At 36.6% G+C, this 19,681-nt stretch overlaps 1 protein-coding gene across 3 annotated transcripts in view; it reads right to left on the bottom strand.

Annotated features, from left to right (window-relative positions):
- Positions 1-19,681, bottom strand: part of WDPCP (WD repeat containing planar cell polarity effector) — a 390,456-nt gene that overhangs the window by 268,939 nt on the left and 101,836 nt on the right. For all 3 annotated transcript variants that reach the window (XM_077766434.1, XM_077766437.1, XM_077766436.1), the window contains 4 exons: positions 17,657-17,704; positions 16,763-16,813; positions 14,666-14,736; positions 14,307-14,366 (listed from right to left, as the gene is read on the bottom strand). In XM_077766434.1, coding sequence (XP_077622560.1) covers positions 14,307-14,366; positions 14,666-14,736; positions 16,763-16,813; positions 17,657-17,704 — 230 coding nt within the window. The remainder of the gene's footprint in view (positions 1-14,306; positions 14,367-14,665; positions 14,737-16,762; positions 16,814-17,656; positions 17,705-19,681) is intronic.

The following is a 19,681-nucleotide window of genomic DNA, read 5'->3' as shown; positions in this document are numbered from 1 at the left end:
CATATATCTGGTAAGGGGTAATGTCCAGAATACATTCTTTAAAACTCCCCTAAGTCAAAAAAAAAAAAAAAAAAAAAAAAAAAAAACCACATAGAGCCTTTAAAAAAAACAGGCCAAAGACTTGAATAGACATTTCCCAAAAAGGAAACCATACAAATGGCCAACAAGCACATCAACATCACTAGTCATAAGAGAAATGCAAATCAAAACCACAGTGGGATATAACCTCACACCCATTAGGATAGCAACTATCAAAAAAAAAAGTGTTGGTAAGGCTTGGAAAAATTAGAACCCTGTGCACCAAAGCTAGGATTGCAAAATGGTACTGTCACTATGGAAAACAGTATAGGGTTTCCTCAAAAAATTGAAAAAAGAACTGTCATCTGATTCAGCAATCCCATTTGTGGGTATATATCCAAAAGAATTGAAATCAGGGTCTTGAAGAAGTATTTGTACCCCAGGTTCATAGCAGCATTATTCACAAGAGTTAAGAAAAGGAAGCAACCCAAATGTCCATCAATGGAAGAACAGATAAAATGTAGTATATACATATATAGTGAAATACTATTCAACCTTAAAAAGGCAGGAATTCCTGTCATATGCCACAACATGGATGAACCATGAAGATTTTATGCTAAATGAAATAAGCCAGTCACAGGAAGACAAATACTGCATGATTATGCTTATATGAGGTATATAAAATAATCAAACTCATAGAAGCAGAGAGTAGAATGGTGGTTGTCCAGGCTGGGAGGAGGGGAAAAGGGGATTTGTTGTTTAAAGGATACAGAGTTTCAGTTTTGCAAGATGAAAAAGTTCTGGAGATCTGTTTCATAAGAGTATGAATATATTTAACCCTACTGAACTGTACACTTAAAAATGGTTAAGATGGAAACTTTTATGTTTTACCATAATAAAGATACTTTTATTAAAAAAATTTAAGTTGACTATCAAAAGATCCAATTGATAGTAAATTTAAATTCGTGTATTTAAAAAGCAGGTCTGGGGCACCTGGGTGGCTCAGATGGTTAAGCGTCTGGCTCTTGATTTCAGCTCAGGTCATGATCTCACATTCGTGAGATTGAGCCCCACATTGGGTTCTGCGCTATTCTAACAGCACAAGTCTGCTTGGGATTCTTTCTTCCTCTCTCTCTACCCCTTCCCAGCTTATGCTTGTGCCTCTCTCTTTCTCTCAAAATATATAAACTTTAAAAAAAATAAAATAAAAAATAAAAAGCAGGGCTGTGCCAGAAACTAAGCATTATATATATATATATTAACTAAGCATTATATATATATATATACACATACACATATATACACATACATATTAACTTTCTTAATTCTTATAATAAACTTAGGAGTTTTTAATCTTCATTATAGTTAAATAAACTCTGGCACAGAGAGGTACAGTAACTTCCCAAAGTCACACAGCTAGTAAAGCCAAGATTTGGTGCCAAGATGAAGCAGTTTGTGCTTTCCATCGCTATGCTACATATGAGGGAAATGACAATCATGTGGGGTCCTGTGAAGGCCAGATGGCATGGGATCCCAAATCTAGGCCAGAGGCTCCCAAACTCTCTCAGCTCATGGCACCCTATGTGTCTCAGTAATCCTATGGTACCCCTAGGCCAAAAGACATACCAGCAATTCCATTTAATAAAGAGATTCACACAACTTAATAAGTATTTATGTCCCAACAACTTAGTAGCCATTTGAAAACAGACAGAGATTGAAAGAAAAACATTTCCTAATAACCACAATTACTAATAGGATGTGCGCTCTAACAGAAGTTGGGCACTACACAACTTCTCAAATCCTGAAATCAGATTGAACACCCTCACACTCGCTCCTGTTCTATGTGAACTATTGTGTGGTACTTGCTTTATATCACAGCAAGTCCTGAAAAGCTGGCTTCATATAGCAAGGACATCCTCAAAACGAAAGTAGTGCAATCTCACGTTGAGACCCCGCACTACCTGGAGCTGCTTGTTTGTACAGTGTCTGACAGAGTCTTGTGTTTTTCTTGAAATTCTTAAACATCCTGCAGGACTCCTGTGAACTCACTGCAGTCCCGAGGATGCCTCAGTGTAGTTTGAGAGCTATGGATCGAGATCAAAGTCATAGAAGCAGAGAGGCTGAGCCTTCGAGATGAGTAGGGACTGTTCCTCTATTATGACAGAAGGATGAGTATAGGTATAAGGACATCTGTTTACTTAGCATGCAGTGGCAACTGCAATGTCACAGTTCAGCCTAAATGGTGGGGGAAAGGGAGAGAAGCAAACCATGAGAGACTCTTGAATGCTGACAAAAACTGAGGACTGATGGATGTGGGGGGAGGGGGGGATGGGCATGGAGGAGGGCACTTGTGGGGATGAGCACTGAGTGTTATGTGGAAACTAATTTGACAATAAACTATTAAAAAAAAAAAAAGCTTCTATATAAATCAAGGTGACCACCAAATAGGTACTTCCCTGTGAAGAGTTACTGTGGATATTTTATATGTAACATTATTTTATAAGAGGCATAGCTGTAACTGCTTTTCATTTCATCGTCCCTTAAGTAGTATTTCTGCTAACCTAAAAGTTTTACTTTTTAACTTTAATTTTTTTTAATGTTTATTCATATTTTGAGAGAGAGGGAGACAGACAGACAGACAGAGCACAAGCAGGGGAGGAGCTGAGAGAGAGGGAGACACAGAATCCAAAGCAGGCTCCAGGTTCCAAGCTGCTGGCACAGAGCCCAACACAAGGCTCAAACCCATGAACCGTGAGATCATGACCTTAGCCGAAGTTGGACACTTAACCAACTGAGCCAGCCAGGCGCTCCTTTAGCTTTATTTTTTAAATAAGGGGTATAAATTACAATTTGGCAAAGGCACTTGATGTATTTTCTCTCTCAGCTACACTGGCACATATATTGCATTAAATATCACGCATCTCAAATATCATGAATGTCCAGTTGCTAGGTTCTCAAGCCCAACCTTAGATGCTTTGTTTATACACATACTTTTCTATCCAGTACATTCTAACTTGTGCATTTAAAGTTCTAAATTTCAAACATATTTTAAGTTTTTATATAAAATCACAATGTAAGTATTCAAACATAACACATTAAATGTCTTCTCATTTGCTAGCAATGGAAGTAAAGCTTTACTTTCCCTTTAAAAAGTAAATAAATTTTTTGGCATGCATTTGTTTCTATTTTGTCAAGTATGAAAATCAACAAGAGACAGATAATTCAGATTTTGAATCCATTTATCATTACATATATTTACTATTAACTATAACTGAATATATGAGGGAAATTTCATAGTCCTGAACTAGCTTCCTTTGGGGCAAAATACCCTGAAGCTTCCAAAACACTGTTAGACATGAATGCCAAGGGCAGAGGCAGGGAAATTACAAGTTTCTTTAAAGAAATGTTTAAAATGAAAACAATTAATAAAAAGAAGAAAGAACTATTTATGAAAATAACAGGAAAAATGTTCATTGATAATACAAAGATTCATTATTATAAAGGTCAAAATTTTCTTTCTGTCATAACCACATTCTAAAACTGGGTTGATAATATTTAAACTGGGTTACTATATTATAGGGGTTATTATATTATACTGGGTTACAGTAAATAATTACTGTATCAGTGAGTTACTGCAGGTCATCAAACTTTGTACTGAGGGAGTAAAGATACAATATAAGTTTTCTTTCTGTTTTTCCTGGAAAAGAATTATTATTTTTCTTTGCTTAAGAACAATTAAGAAGGCATGATAATAAACTGACTAGCTGAACATTAATATTACTCAAGTACAATGTTCTATATGTGCATATATACAGACAGGTTATTTTTAATATAAATCTTTGTGTGTGTGATGCCCTTGGATATACAGGACTCAGAGCTTCTTCAGGAGGAATGGAGGCTGCAAACTGGAATTACAGTTGAATGACAAAAGCTACACTTTGCCTAGGTGGCTACTAGCCAGTGTCTGAGCATGGCTGGGTGCTAGTTCTACAGAAGACTCCTCTAGTGAGTAACTTTGGCTCACAGACCCCCCATTTAGCTTGACTGAAACTTTCTCAGGACCATGCTGCAGCCTAAAACCCTTTATACCTATTCTTCTTTTACTCCTACTTTCACAGGGTTCAGATCAGCATCCCAGTCAACAGATTCTTCTCACCTACTTTTCTCCCTTCCTCCTTTTTCACATCTCTCCCATAAATCTCTTGCATTCCTAGTACATCTTCCTTTATTCTTTATTTATTTTTTACATGATCTCTGTGCCCAATATGGGGCTCAAACTCACAACCCTGAGATCAAGAGTCACATGTTCTACTGACTGAGCCAGCCAGGAGCCCCCTTAGTAGAGCTTGACATCTGCTTCTCAGAACCACTATGGGCATATTTTTAAAAGATTTAAATAAAAGAAATACATGTATAAATTGTTAAAATGTTGAAGAATACCTGGAATTAAAACAACTGTTTACTGGGGCACCTGGGTGGCTCAGTCAATTGAGCACCCAACTGGATTTCAGCTCAGGTCATGATCCCAGGGTTGTGGGACAGAGCCCTGCATCAGCTCTGCACGGAGCATAATCCTGCATAACATTCTCATTCTCTCTCTCTCTCCCTCTGCCTGTCTCCCTAAAATAAAAACAAAAAACAAAAACTGTTTACTGCCTAATCCCACCACAGCCTCTCAACTCACTTGCAAATGGGACCATTTTTAACTCTTATAGTAGCTTCTTCTGGTCCCATGCCCACATTTCTAAACATGTTTTGTCACTTAGAATTACATTCAGATGCACATAACGGAAACCTAAAAAAAAGAAAAACCATCACTTAACAGAATGGACTAGTTTTTCCTCAAAGAACCAGAAATCTGCAGTTAGGCAGTCCATGGCTGATAAGACAGGTCCATGATATCATCAGGTACCAGGCATCTACTTTCCAACCCTGCCCCCTTTATTAAGTAGCTTTTTGTCAACATTACTCCTACAATCAATTCTTCTCCTCTTTCCTTGCATCAATTCTTCCCTTCTCTACTGGATCACTTCCATTAGCGTACCAACAGAAATAGATGTTATTTCTCCTATCTAAGAAAGAAATAACAACCTCTTTTGTTTAAAAATTTTATAGTTTATTTTTGAGACAGAGAGAGACAGATCATGAGCTGGGGAGGGGCAGAGAGAGAGGGAGACACAGAATCTGAAACAGGTTCCAGACTCTGAGCTGCCAGCACAGAACCCAATGCGGGGCTCAAAACCAGGAACTGCGAGATCATGACCTGAGCCAAAGTTGGACGCTTAACCAACTGAGCCACCCAGGCGCCCCAATAACAACCTCTTTTGATTGCACTTCTCCCTCAAGCTCCATTTCTCCATTTTCCTTTGTAACATAACCCTTTCTTATATTGTTAATTCCTAATTTCTTCCCTCCCGTTTTCTCTTAAGTTTATTCCAGTCAGGGTCCTAACCACACCATCTACTTAAACTGCTTTATCCAAGTCACTGATGACCCCCATGCTACTCTATCCACTGGTCCATCTGAGGTATCTTGTTACTATTTCTTATATAATAGTAACACTTCACTTTCTTCTTAAAACCTAGTTTCCAGGATTCCACGCCCCCTTCAGTATGCTCCGGCTATTCCTTCTTAGCAAGGAGTTGTTCCATCTTTCCCTTTCTCTGTCTTCAATCCCCAAATGCTGGAGGGCTCTAGAACTCAGTGCTTCAGCCTCCTCTAGTTCTCTATGTAAACTCACTCCCTTGGCGATCTTCACCAATCTCTTGGCTTTAATACCATATGGTGGCTGCCTCCCAAACTTACCTCTCCCACCTAGATTTTTTCTCTAAACTACAGACTACTATAATCAACTATTTGACTTTCCCACTTGAATATCTAATGGCCTCTCAAATGTTGATGTCCACTGAGCTCCTGATATCTCCCTCAAAAATGTCTCTTTGGAATCTCTCTCATCTCAGTAAATGGCAACTGCCTTTTAGCTGCTTAGAAATTTCTTCTCTCTACCACATTTGATCCATTACCAAATTCTGGTGGTTCTAAACTCAAAATATTCCCAGAATCTGGCCACTTCTCACCACACAACCACTATTATCCAGTCAAAGCTACTATTATTTACCTGGACTATGACAAGAGCCTTCTAACTCATCTCCCTGATTCCATCTTCACTCCCTTCAGTTTGTTCCCATCCTATATACAGAGTGATCCCACTGAAAAGTGAGTTAGATCCAGTTCTTCTTCTACACAAAACCCTTTAAGGGTTTCCCATCTCACTTAGTGCAAAAGTCAAATCCTAGCAAAGGCCTCGAAGGTTCAATACAGCTATCTAATTGCTTCTCTGATCTCAATTCCTAGAGCTCTTCTCCTTGCTCATTCCACTCTAGTCACATTGACTCTTTGCTGTTCTTCAAACATGCCAGGTATACTCTCATCTCAGGGCCTTAGTACCTGCCCTCCCCTCAACCTGGAACTCTCTTCTCCAGCTATCTTCCACTGCTTGCTCCTGCATGTCTTAATCACATGATATTTCAGTAAGGCCTTTTCTGGTTACCAAATATCAGGCCCCTCACACACTACCATCCCCCACACATATCGCCTATCTTTCTTGCTTTATTTTTCTCTAGCAGTTTTCACTTTCTTACATACTCTATGTTTTACTTATCAATATTTTCATTTACTTATTATCATTACTTACTATTACTTACTACTTATTAATATTTTACATTCCCTACTGGAAATGTAAACCACAAGAGAACAGAAAAATTGGTCATTTTTGTCTGTTTTATTCACAGGTATCCCTGGCACTGAGAATACTATAGGGCATATGGGCAGACACGAAATTTATACATATGCATCTATGTATATATATGCCTTGAGTTAAAAAAAAAAAAAAAAAAGGTCAAAAATGGTCAAAAGCAGGCCCCTGCCCCTCAGGCATATCTCAGATCCAGACTAGAAGAAATCAAAGAGAAGCTGAAACGGCACATCACAGTTGAGTCTGGTCCCTTTAATAAGCTTTCTTGAGGTCCTATCGGTGACCTCTGCTTACTTTAGCCAGAGCTACTTCATAGGGCCACCTCCAGCTTCATGGGGAAAAGGGTAACTGAGTACTTTAAACTTGTCACATTGCCACTGAAACATCGGTGTCTGTTCATAAAGAAAAATAGATATTAGGCAAGCAATTAGCAATGTCTTCATATGTGCTTTATTTAGTCACTACTTATTGATTGCCTATTATCATAAATCAAGATTTAATTCTCTTACACCTTTTATCTCTTATCTACTTTTTTAATTCTATATCAGATCAGATACTAGATTTATTAGTTCCTTTTCTTCCCTCCTTCCAAGATTCCTAGAAGAACCTTCTGTCCCCTGCCCCTATTTGGAATAGTTGCTCTCTAGGACTAAGATACAATTATCATCCTAAAGATTTCTCTTCACTTCTTTTTTTTTTAAGTTTATTTATTTATTTTGATAGAGAATGCAAGTGAGGTAGGGGCAGAGAGAAGCGGGAGAGAGAGAGAATCCCAAGCAGGCCCTGCACTGTCAGCACAGAGCCCAATGTGTGGCTCTAACCCACGAACCCATGAGATCATGACCTGAGCTGAAATGAAGAGTCAGACACTTAACTGACTGGGCCACCCAGGAATCCCTCTCTTCACTTCTTTCTTATGTAAGATCTTCTGTTTCCTAAGAAATCTTGTTCACGGTTTCTTCTGTTGCTTTAGAGTAGCACATCTTCTAATAACTTTCTGAGAAAAGTGCCTGGTAGGTAAATTTTTTTAAGAGCTAACAAGTCTGAAAATGTCCCTGCTTGAATGACAATTTAGAATTCTACATAGAGAACTCTAGGCTAAAAATCTCTTCCCTTCATATGATATTTGTCCTTCTCTGCCTGACTTATTTCGCTCAGCATAACACCCTCAAGGTCCATCCATGTTGCTATACATGGCCAGATTTCATTGTTTCTCATTGCCATGTAGTATTCCATGGTATAGATAAACCACATCTTCTTGATCCATTCATATGTTTGCACGTATAGGAGGATTAGGAGGAACTTGACAGAGGAACAAGGGGGAGAAGAAGGGCGGAAATGGTGGGGGAAAGGGAGAGAAGCAAACCATGAGAGACTCTTGAATGCTGACAAAAACTGAGGACTGATGGATGTGGGGGGAGGAGGGGATGGGCATGGAGGAGGACACTTGTGGGGATGAGCACTGAGTGTTATGTGGAAACTAATTTGACAATAAACTATTAAAAAAAAAAAAATCTCTTCCCTTCAGAATTTTGAAAGCATCATTCCACTGTCTTGTCTTTGTGTTGCTGTTGGGAAGTCTGATTCCCATTTCTTTGTATGTATCTTATTTTCTTTTCTTCTTTGAAAGCTTTTTGGATCTTCTCTTCATCTTTGGTTTTCTAAAATTCAAAAAATAAGCCTCTGTTTTGATCTTTCTTCAGTCATTAGGTTCTTTCACACTGGAAATAAGCACCTTCCAGCTCTTGGAATTTTTCTTCTATTATTTTTTGTTTCTTCCCTTCTGTTTCCTGTTAATTATTTACATATTAAACCTTCTGGCCTAATACTCTAATTTCCTTATCTTCAATTACCTATAATTCACTAAAATGTCCTTTTGTCATTTGGTCTGCAGTATATGGATATTTCAACTTAATCTTTCAATGCTTCTATTATTTTTTTCTATTTATGCTGTCATATTTTGTTTAATTAATGTTTGTTTTGAGAGAGAGTACATGCAAGCAGGGGAGGGGCAGAGAGAGAGGGAAAGAGGGAGAAAAAGAATCCCAAACAAGCTCTACACTGCCTGATGCAGGGCTCAATCTCACAAACCGTGAGATCATGATTTGAGGTCAAATGAAGAGTCGGACACTCCACTGACAGGGGCACCCAGGTGACCCTGCTGTCATCTTTTTAATTCTCAAGAGCTCATTCCCCTTTTCCCAATATCCCTTTCTTAAAAATAGCTTCCTATTCCTGTTTCAAAGATGCAACAGCTTCTCTTACATATCTGTGGGGATTAATTTTAAATCCCCGAATTTAGTTCTTTTTACTGCATTGTCCCTGATTCTTTACCTTTTGTTTGTTTTAGACTCAGACTCATATATCTCAGATTTATAGATAGAGAATTCCCTCAAAAGTATCATAATCTCTAGCTCTGGTTATATTTAAAAGTAAGTCTCTTTAGAAGTTGAAGGGGGGAAATGGTGGGGGAAAGAGAGAGAGGCAAACCATGAGAGACTCTTGAATGCTGACAAAAACTGAGGACTGATGGATGTGGGGCGGAGGGAGGGATGGGCATGGAGGAGGACACTTGTGGGGATGAGCACTGGGTGTTATGTGGAAACTAATTTGACAATAAACTATTTGAAAAAAAAAAGAAGTTGATTGGGAGCTTGTTATGCATTGGAAGGTTTATTAACTTAGAACTCCACTGTAAGGAGACTGGCAGACACACCTACCTTTTCAAAGAAAACTACCAAATTCGTTATCTGTATCCTTTGCTCTGGGCCAGCAGAGGAGAGAGGGGAGGTTGGTGGGAAGCAAAATATTTTTTTTTTCAGAGAAGGACCCTTTAAACAGGCTACACAGAAACATACACCTAGCTGCTAGAGAGGGGAAAGAGCTGGGGAAGATCTCATCATTCTAGATACAGACTCTCACTTAATCCCCTTATTCTCGGTCTAGTCACTTCACTTCTACTGAGTATTGTGCTTAGCGTCTTCAAGTCCAGAAACCCCGGGGTTGGTGCTTCCAGAAAATAATTATCCCATCTCACTTGTTCTTTATACAGTCTGCCTCTAGTTTTCCTGTTTTATCCTACATTTCACTGCCAGGCTAATCTCTATCCCTTCTCTCTAAACTCTTACTTTTTACTAAACTTTACTTTTCTCTAAACGTTACTATTTTTTTACTTGGTATTGTACAACTGAGCACTCATTAGTGTCTTAGTGATTTCATGTGTCCATATTCCTTGACTAGGTTATACTGGAGACTCAGCCCACATCTTACACTTCCTTAGTGCAATCCATAATGATGACAGTCAATAAATACGGTGATAAGTTTTGTATGAGTAATATGTTGTTTCTAATAGATGTAATTTAAAGTCCTCATGGCAATATGGCAATTGTTATCTTATGTGAAAACCAAAAGAAAACCAACTGATTTTCATACAATCAGATGAAAGGAAAGATCAGGTAACAATGCTATCAATTCTATAACTGAGGAAATTAAGATAAAATGAGTTCCATAAACTCAGAATTTATCTGTGATAGGCTTAGAAAATAATTTATATTTTTACATAGCACAGCAAGTAATTCATTACAAGAATTTAAAAAAATGATCTTTTCTTGGCATTTTAAAATTGTACTCGGGGGCGCCTGGGTGGTTAAGTGTCTGACTTTGGCTCAGGTCATGATCTCACAGTCTGTGGGTCCAAGCCCCGCGTCAGGCTCTGTGCTGACAGCTCAGAGCCTGGAGCCTGCTTCAGATTCTGCATCTCCCTCTCTCTCTGCCCCTCCCCTATCTCAGCCTCTCAAAATAAAATAAAGACATAAAAAAGTATTTTTTAATTGTACTGGAAATGCAGAACTGTTACAGAAAGAAATCAAGGTAGAGCTAACTATATTGTACATTTTTGTAGTTGACTGTACACATATGATTCCAATAATTTAATCTAAAATCAACATATGTGGGTTTACATCTATCTTAATAACACTGCTTTTAAATAATTATGCAATAACTTGCAAAATGATTATGACTTGAAGCACAATAATTTAAAGAATTCAAAAATCCCACCATAATGATATACAATTTAATAGTCACTCAATGCTGAAACTATCATTCCCTTTGTAAAATATTTGTAAACTGAATAGTTTGTAAATAGTTTAAGAAATTCAAAGCTGGAGAGGCACTTGGGTGGCTCAGTCAGATAAACGTCTGACTTCAGCTCAGGTCATGATCTCACAGTTCGTAAGTTTGAGTCGCACATCGGGCTCTGTGCTGACAGCTCAGAGCCTCGGGCCTGCTTCAGATTCTGTGTCTCCCTCTCTCTCTGCCTTTTCCTGCTCATCCTCTGTCTCTGTCTCTGTCTCTCTCTCTCAAAAATACATATTAAAAAAAATTTTTTAAAGAAACAAAATTCAAAGCTAGAAATTATTAAACACTTTCTTATAATAAAATGATTTTAGGAGATCAAAAAAAGAAATACTTTGATAGCTAATAAAACTAAAACTATAAACTACATCTCATATTTTTAAATGCATTTCAAGCTAGGAACAGGCTTAGTTTGAAAAACCAACTTTATAAAAACAGCTTTCCTACAGACATGTATAGGTAAGTCTTGATTGACTTTGACAGTGGAGAGATTTATTTTTAAATGGTACAGTTTACAGATCAGTGGATCAACAATATGAACTAAGTGTTGGTTATTATGACAACAAAGAATCTCAATATTTGATAAGAGGGGAAAATCCAAGCTCAAACTGTATCCTCTGAAATACTTTATGTTGTTGTAGTTGCCTTGCTAATTTCCAAACAATTGGGCCTTCTGAAGAAATAGGATCCCTTAAAAAGAAGACAACCAAGCTAAATTCTATAAGTCTTAAATTTGCCATTTTGGGGGGTAAAAAATTTGTATCAGTTGAGGCGTCAGTCTCCATCAGAGACTGAGAGTTCAACTATTTTAGCACCAAGGTACTGAGGGACTTTTTTTCATCCCTTGTTTAAGAACATGTCATGGTCAGGGAGCCTGGGTGGCTCAGTCAGTTAAGCGTCTGACTTCGGCTCAGGTCATGATCTAATAGTTTGTGAATTTGAGCCCCATGTCAGGCTCTGTGCTGACAGCTCAGAGCCTGGAGCCTGCTTCAGATTCTGTGTCTCCCTCTCTCTAGCCTCTCCTCTGCCTGCACTCTGTATCTTTCCCTCTCTCAAAAATAAATAAAAACATTTAAAAAATTTTTAAAAAAGAGTATGTTGTAGTCAACTGTTACGGTCTTAGGGTTAAATATAGGGGGAAACCACTTACAGAAATTTAAGCACATGTTATCTTTGTAGCCACCATGCTGGATAACACACAAAAAGGAGGACCCTCCAGTAGTTTGGGGAGCACTTACTTTGCAACTAACAAAAGGATAAGGGGATCCTTTTAAAAATTTAGCTTGAGCACAAAATTTTTAACTTACTGTAATATAAGAGATCTTTAGGATAACATACATGCACACGTATTTTTAGAAGACTTAGCTCACAGTCTTATTTAGAAACCTAGGAAAAGGACAGATCATGTTAGGAGGTCTCTCAAAGGCCCTAAAGATGTGGGGACTAACCTGGACTAGTGCACAGGGTGGAGGTCAAGTGGGGAGGGTGGAAGTCAAGTAATCTTATTAAAATATATCATCATATCAAGAATGTGCTGGTAGTAAAAGGACTATTTTAACTTAACAATCAAACAAAGCACAAAATATGACAAAACAGAAAGAAGGATAAACTCCATTGGAAATATTAAAAGCAACCCATTGGTACAACAGACTAAGAAACCACTATTGTCAGTTTGATGTAAATTACAGAAGTTTATGTATATTCTATCATGAAAACTCCTTTTCTGCATTGAATTAATTTAATAGTGAGGGACATCCTTTTCCTGATTCCACCTATATACAAATACATACAAACTTGCTTAAAAAATAAAATGCAATAATATCTACTTAAAAAGGATTGTCTTATTGGGATGCTTCACTGCATATTTTAAGATGCCTGACATGTTCCAACTTAACCTGTGTGACGGTAAGGGTGGAGATCATCAGACACACCTCTTACTACTATAGGTAGTAGGCTTGCCCTCCAGTCAAATAAATCTGAGCCTGCTTTTAAGGTGAGTAATGGCATCAAGAAGTACAATTTGAGTTGTACTAAGTTTAAAACTCTCTAGAGCATATTTTGCATTCAAGTTTTAAAGTTTGATTAAAAGTCTAGTAAAAACAAATTATGAGTTTTGATAAAAACTCATTCAAGTTTTTTTGCATTCAAGTTTTAAAGTTTGATTAAAAGTCTAGTGAAAACAAATTATGAGTCGAATTTAGAAAGTATTATGCTTCTAATAATATTAATTCAGCCTAGCAAACATGCTCTGGAAAATAATAATTCATGCCATTTGAAGAGGTAACCAGTTACTTTCATCAGTAAAAGTAGACTAGTTTAAACAAAAAATGAGGAAAAACTAGACTCCACTGAAATGATAGCCCATATTCAAATATTCAGTTAAGATATATTTGTAATAACTACAAATTCAATGTTTTAGATCTATAGATACAGTCATGGGCCCAAACCTCAAACAAGAGTAGTCAGACCTAAAATAAATCACATTATAAACAAGTCAGAATTTAAATTCATATAGGATATTCAATTCCATCAAAGTTATAATTATTAGTAAAACTCATGTAATTTCAATTACCTGTATGATTACAATATGACTAATGATTCTTTTAATCGTAAACAAGTCCGATTTTTCCATGCAACCAGTGTACCTTAAGTCTGTAAACAAAGCTGAGGAATTTGTCCATTATTTTGTGATCAATCGCCACTAATTATTATGTCCTGAATCTAGACCCATTCAAGATGTAGCTCCTATTGTCTAGGCCCCAACTGTGCTAACAGAACTTTCTGTAATGGAAATGTTCTGTATCTATATTGTCCATATGATAACATGTGGCTACTGAGCACTTAAAATATGGGTATGCAACTCTAATTTAATTCTAATTAGTTTAAATTTATTTTTAAACAGCCACAGGTGACTGACTGGTAGCTATGATATTACACAGCACAACTTAAAGGGTTCAAAAAATAAGAGCAAATGTCTTGTTATGTTAGGTCTAACTCTAGTCCACTTGTTGATTCCGTTAGCATTGAACTTTAAAATGTTGGCTAGAGTGATATGCCAAAACCTCTGCCCTATGGTTTCATCTTCATTCAAAAATATGATTAAATCCAGGCCAGTAAACATCTAACAGAACAGTCAGACAAATCCAAACAAAAAATACTATCTGAAAAGATTTTTATTAGCATTTATAGTGTCAGTACAACTATACTGATTAATGAGGCAGCCTGGTGGCCTGTGTCAATCTGTCTAATGTTAGTTCTAGAATGACTAGAATTCAAACTATGAAATATCTGCTTTTAAAAACTTTTTGTCCATTACCTATCATAACACAAGAATACCAATTACTGCATAGTTTTCAGCTCCACTGGTTAAACACTGCAAAATCATGTTAAACCATTTTACCTGACAGACATATTTGTTCTTCCATTTGCTCAGCACACAGTGACTGTTTTGCATCAGCTCCTGAAGGAAACAGAAAGAGAGAGTGTAGTTGGCTATACACACTGCTGTTATCAGTTAGTGTTTCTGATTTGCAAGCAAAAAAAACCAAAACAAAACAAAACAAAAACAAAAAAAACACAACCAAAACAAAACAAAGATAAGCCTGCCACACAAAGATGGAACTGTTTTGGAACTCCTCACTAGACAAAAGCAAAGCTATCATCACTAGGAGAGTTGATCCTTTATGAAAATTAAAGCTGTTGAAAGATGTTTTAAAACAGATTTGTTTGTTGCCATTTTTGAAACTTTTGGAAGGATACCTCCAACTCCTTGAGTGAGTCTCGAAGTTTTTCTGGGCGTCTATTTTTGAGTGTCCACGGATAATCTCGTGCTGGCAAATGAAACATGTACTACAGTTAGTTAAACATGATTTAAAAAGGAAACACTGCTTAGCAGTGTTCCTTGGGAGGATTAAATTAAAACACCTCCTTAATTGAGAGGAAGTGGGCTTCATTTCCATCATCAAATAACAGCCTTTTGAAAGGCTTTGTCATAGGAACAGGATTTTTATCACAAAACAATCTCGGTGATCATAATTTTATGATGACAACCAACACGGCTCATAGAATCCCTGGGAAAGTTTCCTCATCCTGTGAATCTAGTACCTAATTGTAAATGACCAACGCTTTACCAGAGAAGTAACTTTTCACATGAATAATTAAAGTTCAATCTAAAAGAAATTTCAAGTAGCCTTCTCAAACCTAAAAATTCTTATGAATGAATGAATATACTAAGGAAAGAAAGATGATACAAATCATGATGCACAAAATATAAATTTTAAAGTAAACATCACCTATTAACACTTTTTTATTTAAAATGATCCTCTTTAAAATCTATACCACAATTCAGTAATGATAAGCTCTTTTTTTGCTTTAAATGCTCTTAAAAGATAAAAATATTTTTTAGTAGAAACTCAATGTTAGCCTAAGACAAACTAAAAATAGTTTATTTAAAAGAACATGTTAAATTCCTTATAATGATATGTTTTATGAGGAAAATAAATTTGTCTTTGTTTTTTTTAAAAAAAATTTTTTTTTAATGTTTTATTTATTTCTAGGAGAGAGAGAGAGAGAGAGAGACAGCGTGAGCAGGGGAGGGTCAGAGAGAAAGGGAGTCACAGACTGAAACAGGCTCCAGGCTCTGAGCTGGCAGTCAGCACAGAGCCCGACGCGGGGCTTGAACCCATGAACCACGAGATCATGACCTAAGCGAAAGTCGGACGCTTAACCGACTAAGCCACCCAGGCGCCCCAATAAATTCGTCTTTGAATTCTCCTAAATAATAATTCTAAGTACGAGTTATACATATATGCATATGTTCTATATGCATACTCATATAATATATAGTGTATATAGTATACATAGTCATTTAAATTTTACAGAATTACTATGTATCTTATTTCAGGAAATTTAATTTCATTCAAAAACATAATGTATGATGTATAGAGCATATGTACAAGGTTTTAAATTGATGTTGCAGCTACTAATACAGCATTTAAAAACATTAAATGTCAGGGGCGCCTGGGTGGCTTAGTCGGTTAAGCGTCCGACTTTCGCTCAGGTCACGATCTCGCGGTTCGTGGGTTCGAGCCCTGCGTCGGACTCTGTGCTGACTGCCAGCTCAAAGCCTGGAGCCTGTTTCAGAGTCTGTCACTCCCTCTCTCTCTGACCCTCCCCTGCTCACGCTGTCTCTCTCTCTCTCCTAGAAATAAATAAAAAAATAAAAAAATAATTAAAAAAATAATTAAATGTCAGTTTTACCATTAAAACATGGGAACAAGTAGGATTTTTAGCTCTACCTGTATTCCATATAAAACTTAAATTATATTTCATTTCAATCATCAAAACCATATTTTATTGTAGCCAAATTACATATATAACGTATTTATAATACCTGAGAACAGATAAGACTAGAAAGAATAAAGTGCTAATACTAATCAACTAAGAAAAGTTTCTTTCTTTTCAACAAATTTTATTTTCTTAAAATGCGTAAAACATATTAATCATTTAGGCATGGCATGTATAAGAAAATGTTATCAGAATTTAAATATGATATACTTATTTTAAATATATTAAATGATATAAATATGGTTCATTAAGAAACTTTATGTTTACACAAGCATAGATCTTATCAAAACCGGACAGAGATTTCAATGGTCTGAATTAGAAATGTCTAAGAAACATAACTCTCAACATGTTTATACACCTAAACAATGGGAATTTATAATCATAAGAAATTTGGAAGGAATAACATTTCCTACTTGTACAGAAAGCTTAAAATATTTTTTAAGACTGAATCTTCAGGGATATTAAAATTCCAGTTTTATAATAATTCCAAAAAATATAAAGTCAGCTTACATTCTGCCAGCTTCTGCTTTTCTTCTAAGTTACCATGCTCTGTCACTGATACTTTGGCAGAAGAGAGAAGGAAAAAAGAAAATAAAAGTGGAAATTATTTTAATACTTTGTACTTTCAAATGCATATAATGTATATACCATGTACACTGTTGAGATTAATGAGTATGTATACATTTTTTAAAAGGCAGTTGAAGAAAATGCCATAATGTGGATGTTTTCATTTCACAGAGGTATTTCCTAAACTTGTAGTGCAAAGGCTTACATAGCACAACAGGTGGGCCAATATCCTGAGCTCACAATCTCATCAGATAGGGAAGAGAACTGCAACGGAGTCGAGAACAGAAGCTGCTTCAGTCTGTCATCAGAACCATGAAGCTAGCCTATTAACCACCAAGCTGAGCACACGGGATGCCCACACCAGCCCCACTTCAACAGAGACCCAAACAGGAAGTAACTAGCTAGAAAGACCTTTTGGCCCATCATGAAACTTCTGGGATTAACAGGATTAATCAGATAAGGAAAATTGATCATTCACTCAGAAATGCCTATTTCAGATATCAGGTGAGGATCCGGGAGGCCAGCACCAGTGGGACCCACGCATTAACAATGCCCTCTACTGGGACACTGATAAATAAACGTGAATAGACTGTCCAGTTATCAGTCAGATCGGCAATAAAATGAACATTTTCATGTTCTTCTACAGCATTTTCTCAATATTGCTTTATTTTATATAGAACAGATATCAACCTCAGCATTTTTCTAAAGAACTGAAATGACTTTTTTTTTTAATTTAGAATTTATCTAAAGCTCAAAAAAGGGGTTTTTAATGGTCAGTTTTTTACCATTTAGAATATTTCATTTATAAAAATTAGTTGAGTAGAATAGATACTTTACCTGGTGGGTCTTTCTTGTCATAATACTGGTAGATCCCTATGTCTCTATCTATAGAAAAGAAGAAATAACATTAGATTATAGTAAAACGTTCTGGGAAATAAAGATGCCAAACCATACTATATATATATGTCAGGATTGGGGTTGGGAGTGGGTAGGCAGGGAGGAGGACATAAAGAATCTTTTCATGTTATTAGAAATAATATAAATAAGATCAAGAGTATATGGATAGGAGTTCATCTATTCTAGGGATTTGCAAGAACTAGAAGGTTTATCAATCTAATTAGAAAAGATTTACACAAAACTAGAAGGGAATGAGGAAAAGAGCAGTAAAAAACTGAAATCAAGTAAGACCAACTTTTCTCTTTCACACTTCCTGATATTTTTCACAGGTGCTACCAAAAGGAATTGCCACTAAGCAACGCCAAATGAAACTAGTGGATGGAAATGCCTCAACTGTCGGATTCTGAGTTGTTGCTTGCTTTTCTCCAGTCATCTTGAATCTAGTACAGTGCTTCAGGGAAATTTGTAGGAGAAAAAGAAAATTAGAGGAAAGCAAGGGCAAGTTATCTGAAGCTTGTTTAGACTCAAAAAACCTTCCAAACCCATTCAAATTCAGATGTTCTCCTAGGACTAAAAAGCAAAGCAAGGCTTCCTCGATGTTTAGAGTGATTTAACCAAGGACTCTGTCTTTGCAACTGAATTACAGGAAAACAAAATAATTGTGTCCGTTTTATTCCTATATATGAATAGTGAAATATTTTTTCTTTGAATTAACATTTGTTTCCTTTCATGCAAAATAATTCTAGTTACTAACAAAAGAATGCAACTGTTTCTGAAGAAGTGGAAGCAGTACAGGCTGCCCCCTAGTGACTGACTGCTCCAAACTTTCTCGAAACTTTGAATAGATGTATTATACCTATAATTAACTTTTAAAATAGAGTTGTTAAAAATATTCAATTCTGTGTACTTATTAAAGCTCCATTCTATTCACCATGCCATTAATTGGGACATATAATTTTTAAGATTTTATTTTTATTTATTTATTTTTTTTGTTTTATTTATTTCTGAGAGAGAGACAGAGAGCATGAACAGAAGAGGGTCAGAGAGGGAGACACAGAATCCGAAACAGGCTCTAGTGTCTGAGCTAGCTGTCAGCACAGGGCCCGACATGGGGCTCGAACCCACGAACCGTGAGATCATGACCTGAGCCAAAGTCGGACGCTGAACCAACTGAGCCACCCAGGTGCGCCTGAAAGATTTTATTTTTAAGTAATCTCTACACCCAACATGGGGCTCGAACTTACAACCCTGAGATCAAGAGTCACTGCTCTTATGACTGAGCCAACCATGTGCACTGAGACATATAATTTTAAAGAATGCAGTTTACTTCTATTGGTTAGATTAAAAATATTTACTAAGGGGTGACTGGGAAAGGTTATAAGTAGGACTCCTAAGAAACTGCTAATATTTTATTTCTTGAGTGATTTTATGGACATGTTCATTTTTTGATAGTTCAAAAATATACCCTTATGATCTTTATACTTTTCAATATATATGTTATACTTTCAATAACAAGGTGGGGTTGTTGTTTTTTTAAATCTAAGAACCATAAACATTATATACATGGGCAATATGCCCTAGTATAATATTCCATCATTAGATGCAGCCAAATATTAAAACTCTAGAACAGAACTATGAAGACCATAAAGGCCCCTGAATTCTTTTTTTTAAGTTTGTTTTTTTTTTTAATCTCTATAGCCAATATGTGGCTTGAGTTCATGACCCCAAGATCAAGTGCACATACTCCTCTAACTGAGCCAGCCAGGTACCCCAAGAACCCTGAATTCTGATCTACTGCATCTGACCCAGAATGGGCTGTCAAAACCCAATCAGAGCCTAAGCTGGATGAGGAAGATGTCCATCCAGAGAGTCAGGCTAACACTGTATCAGAACCACAGGTGGGTGAGAAGGACATTCACATGGGGCAATGTGGGTATCAAAGTGTGGAAGACATCCACATATGGG

The sequence above is a fragment of the Crocuta crocuta genome, unplaced genomic scaffold (assembly GCF_008692635.1).
Source record: "Crocuta crocuta isolate KB4526 unplaced genomic scaffold, BGI_CrCroc_1.0 scaffold113, whole genome shotgun sequence".
Taxonomy (NCBI): Eukaryota; Metazoa; Chordata; class Mammalia; order Carnivora; family Hyaenidae; genus Crocuta; species Crocuta crocuta.
The sequence above is the reverse complement of the archived record's forward strand: the minus strand, read 5'-3'. Positions and strand labels throughout refer to the sequence as shown.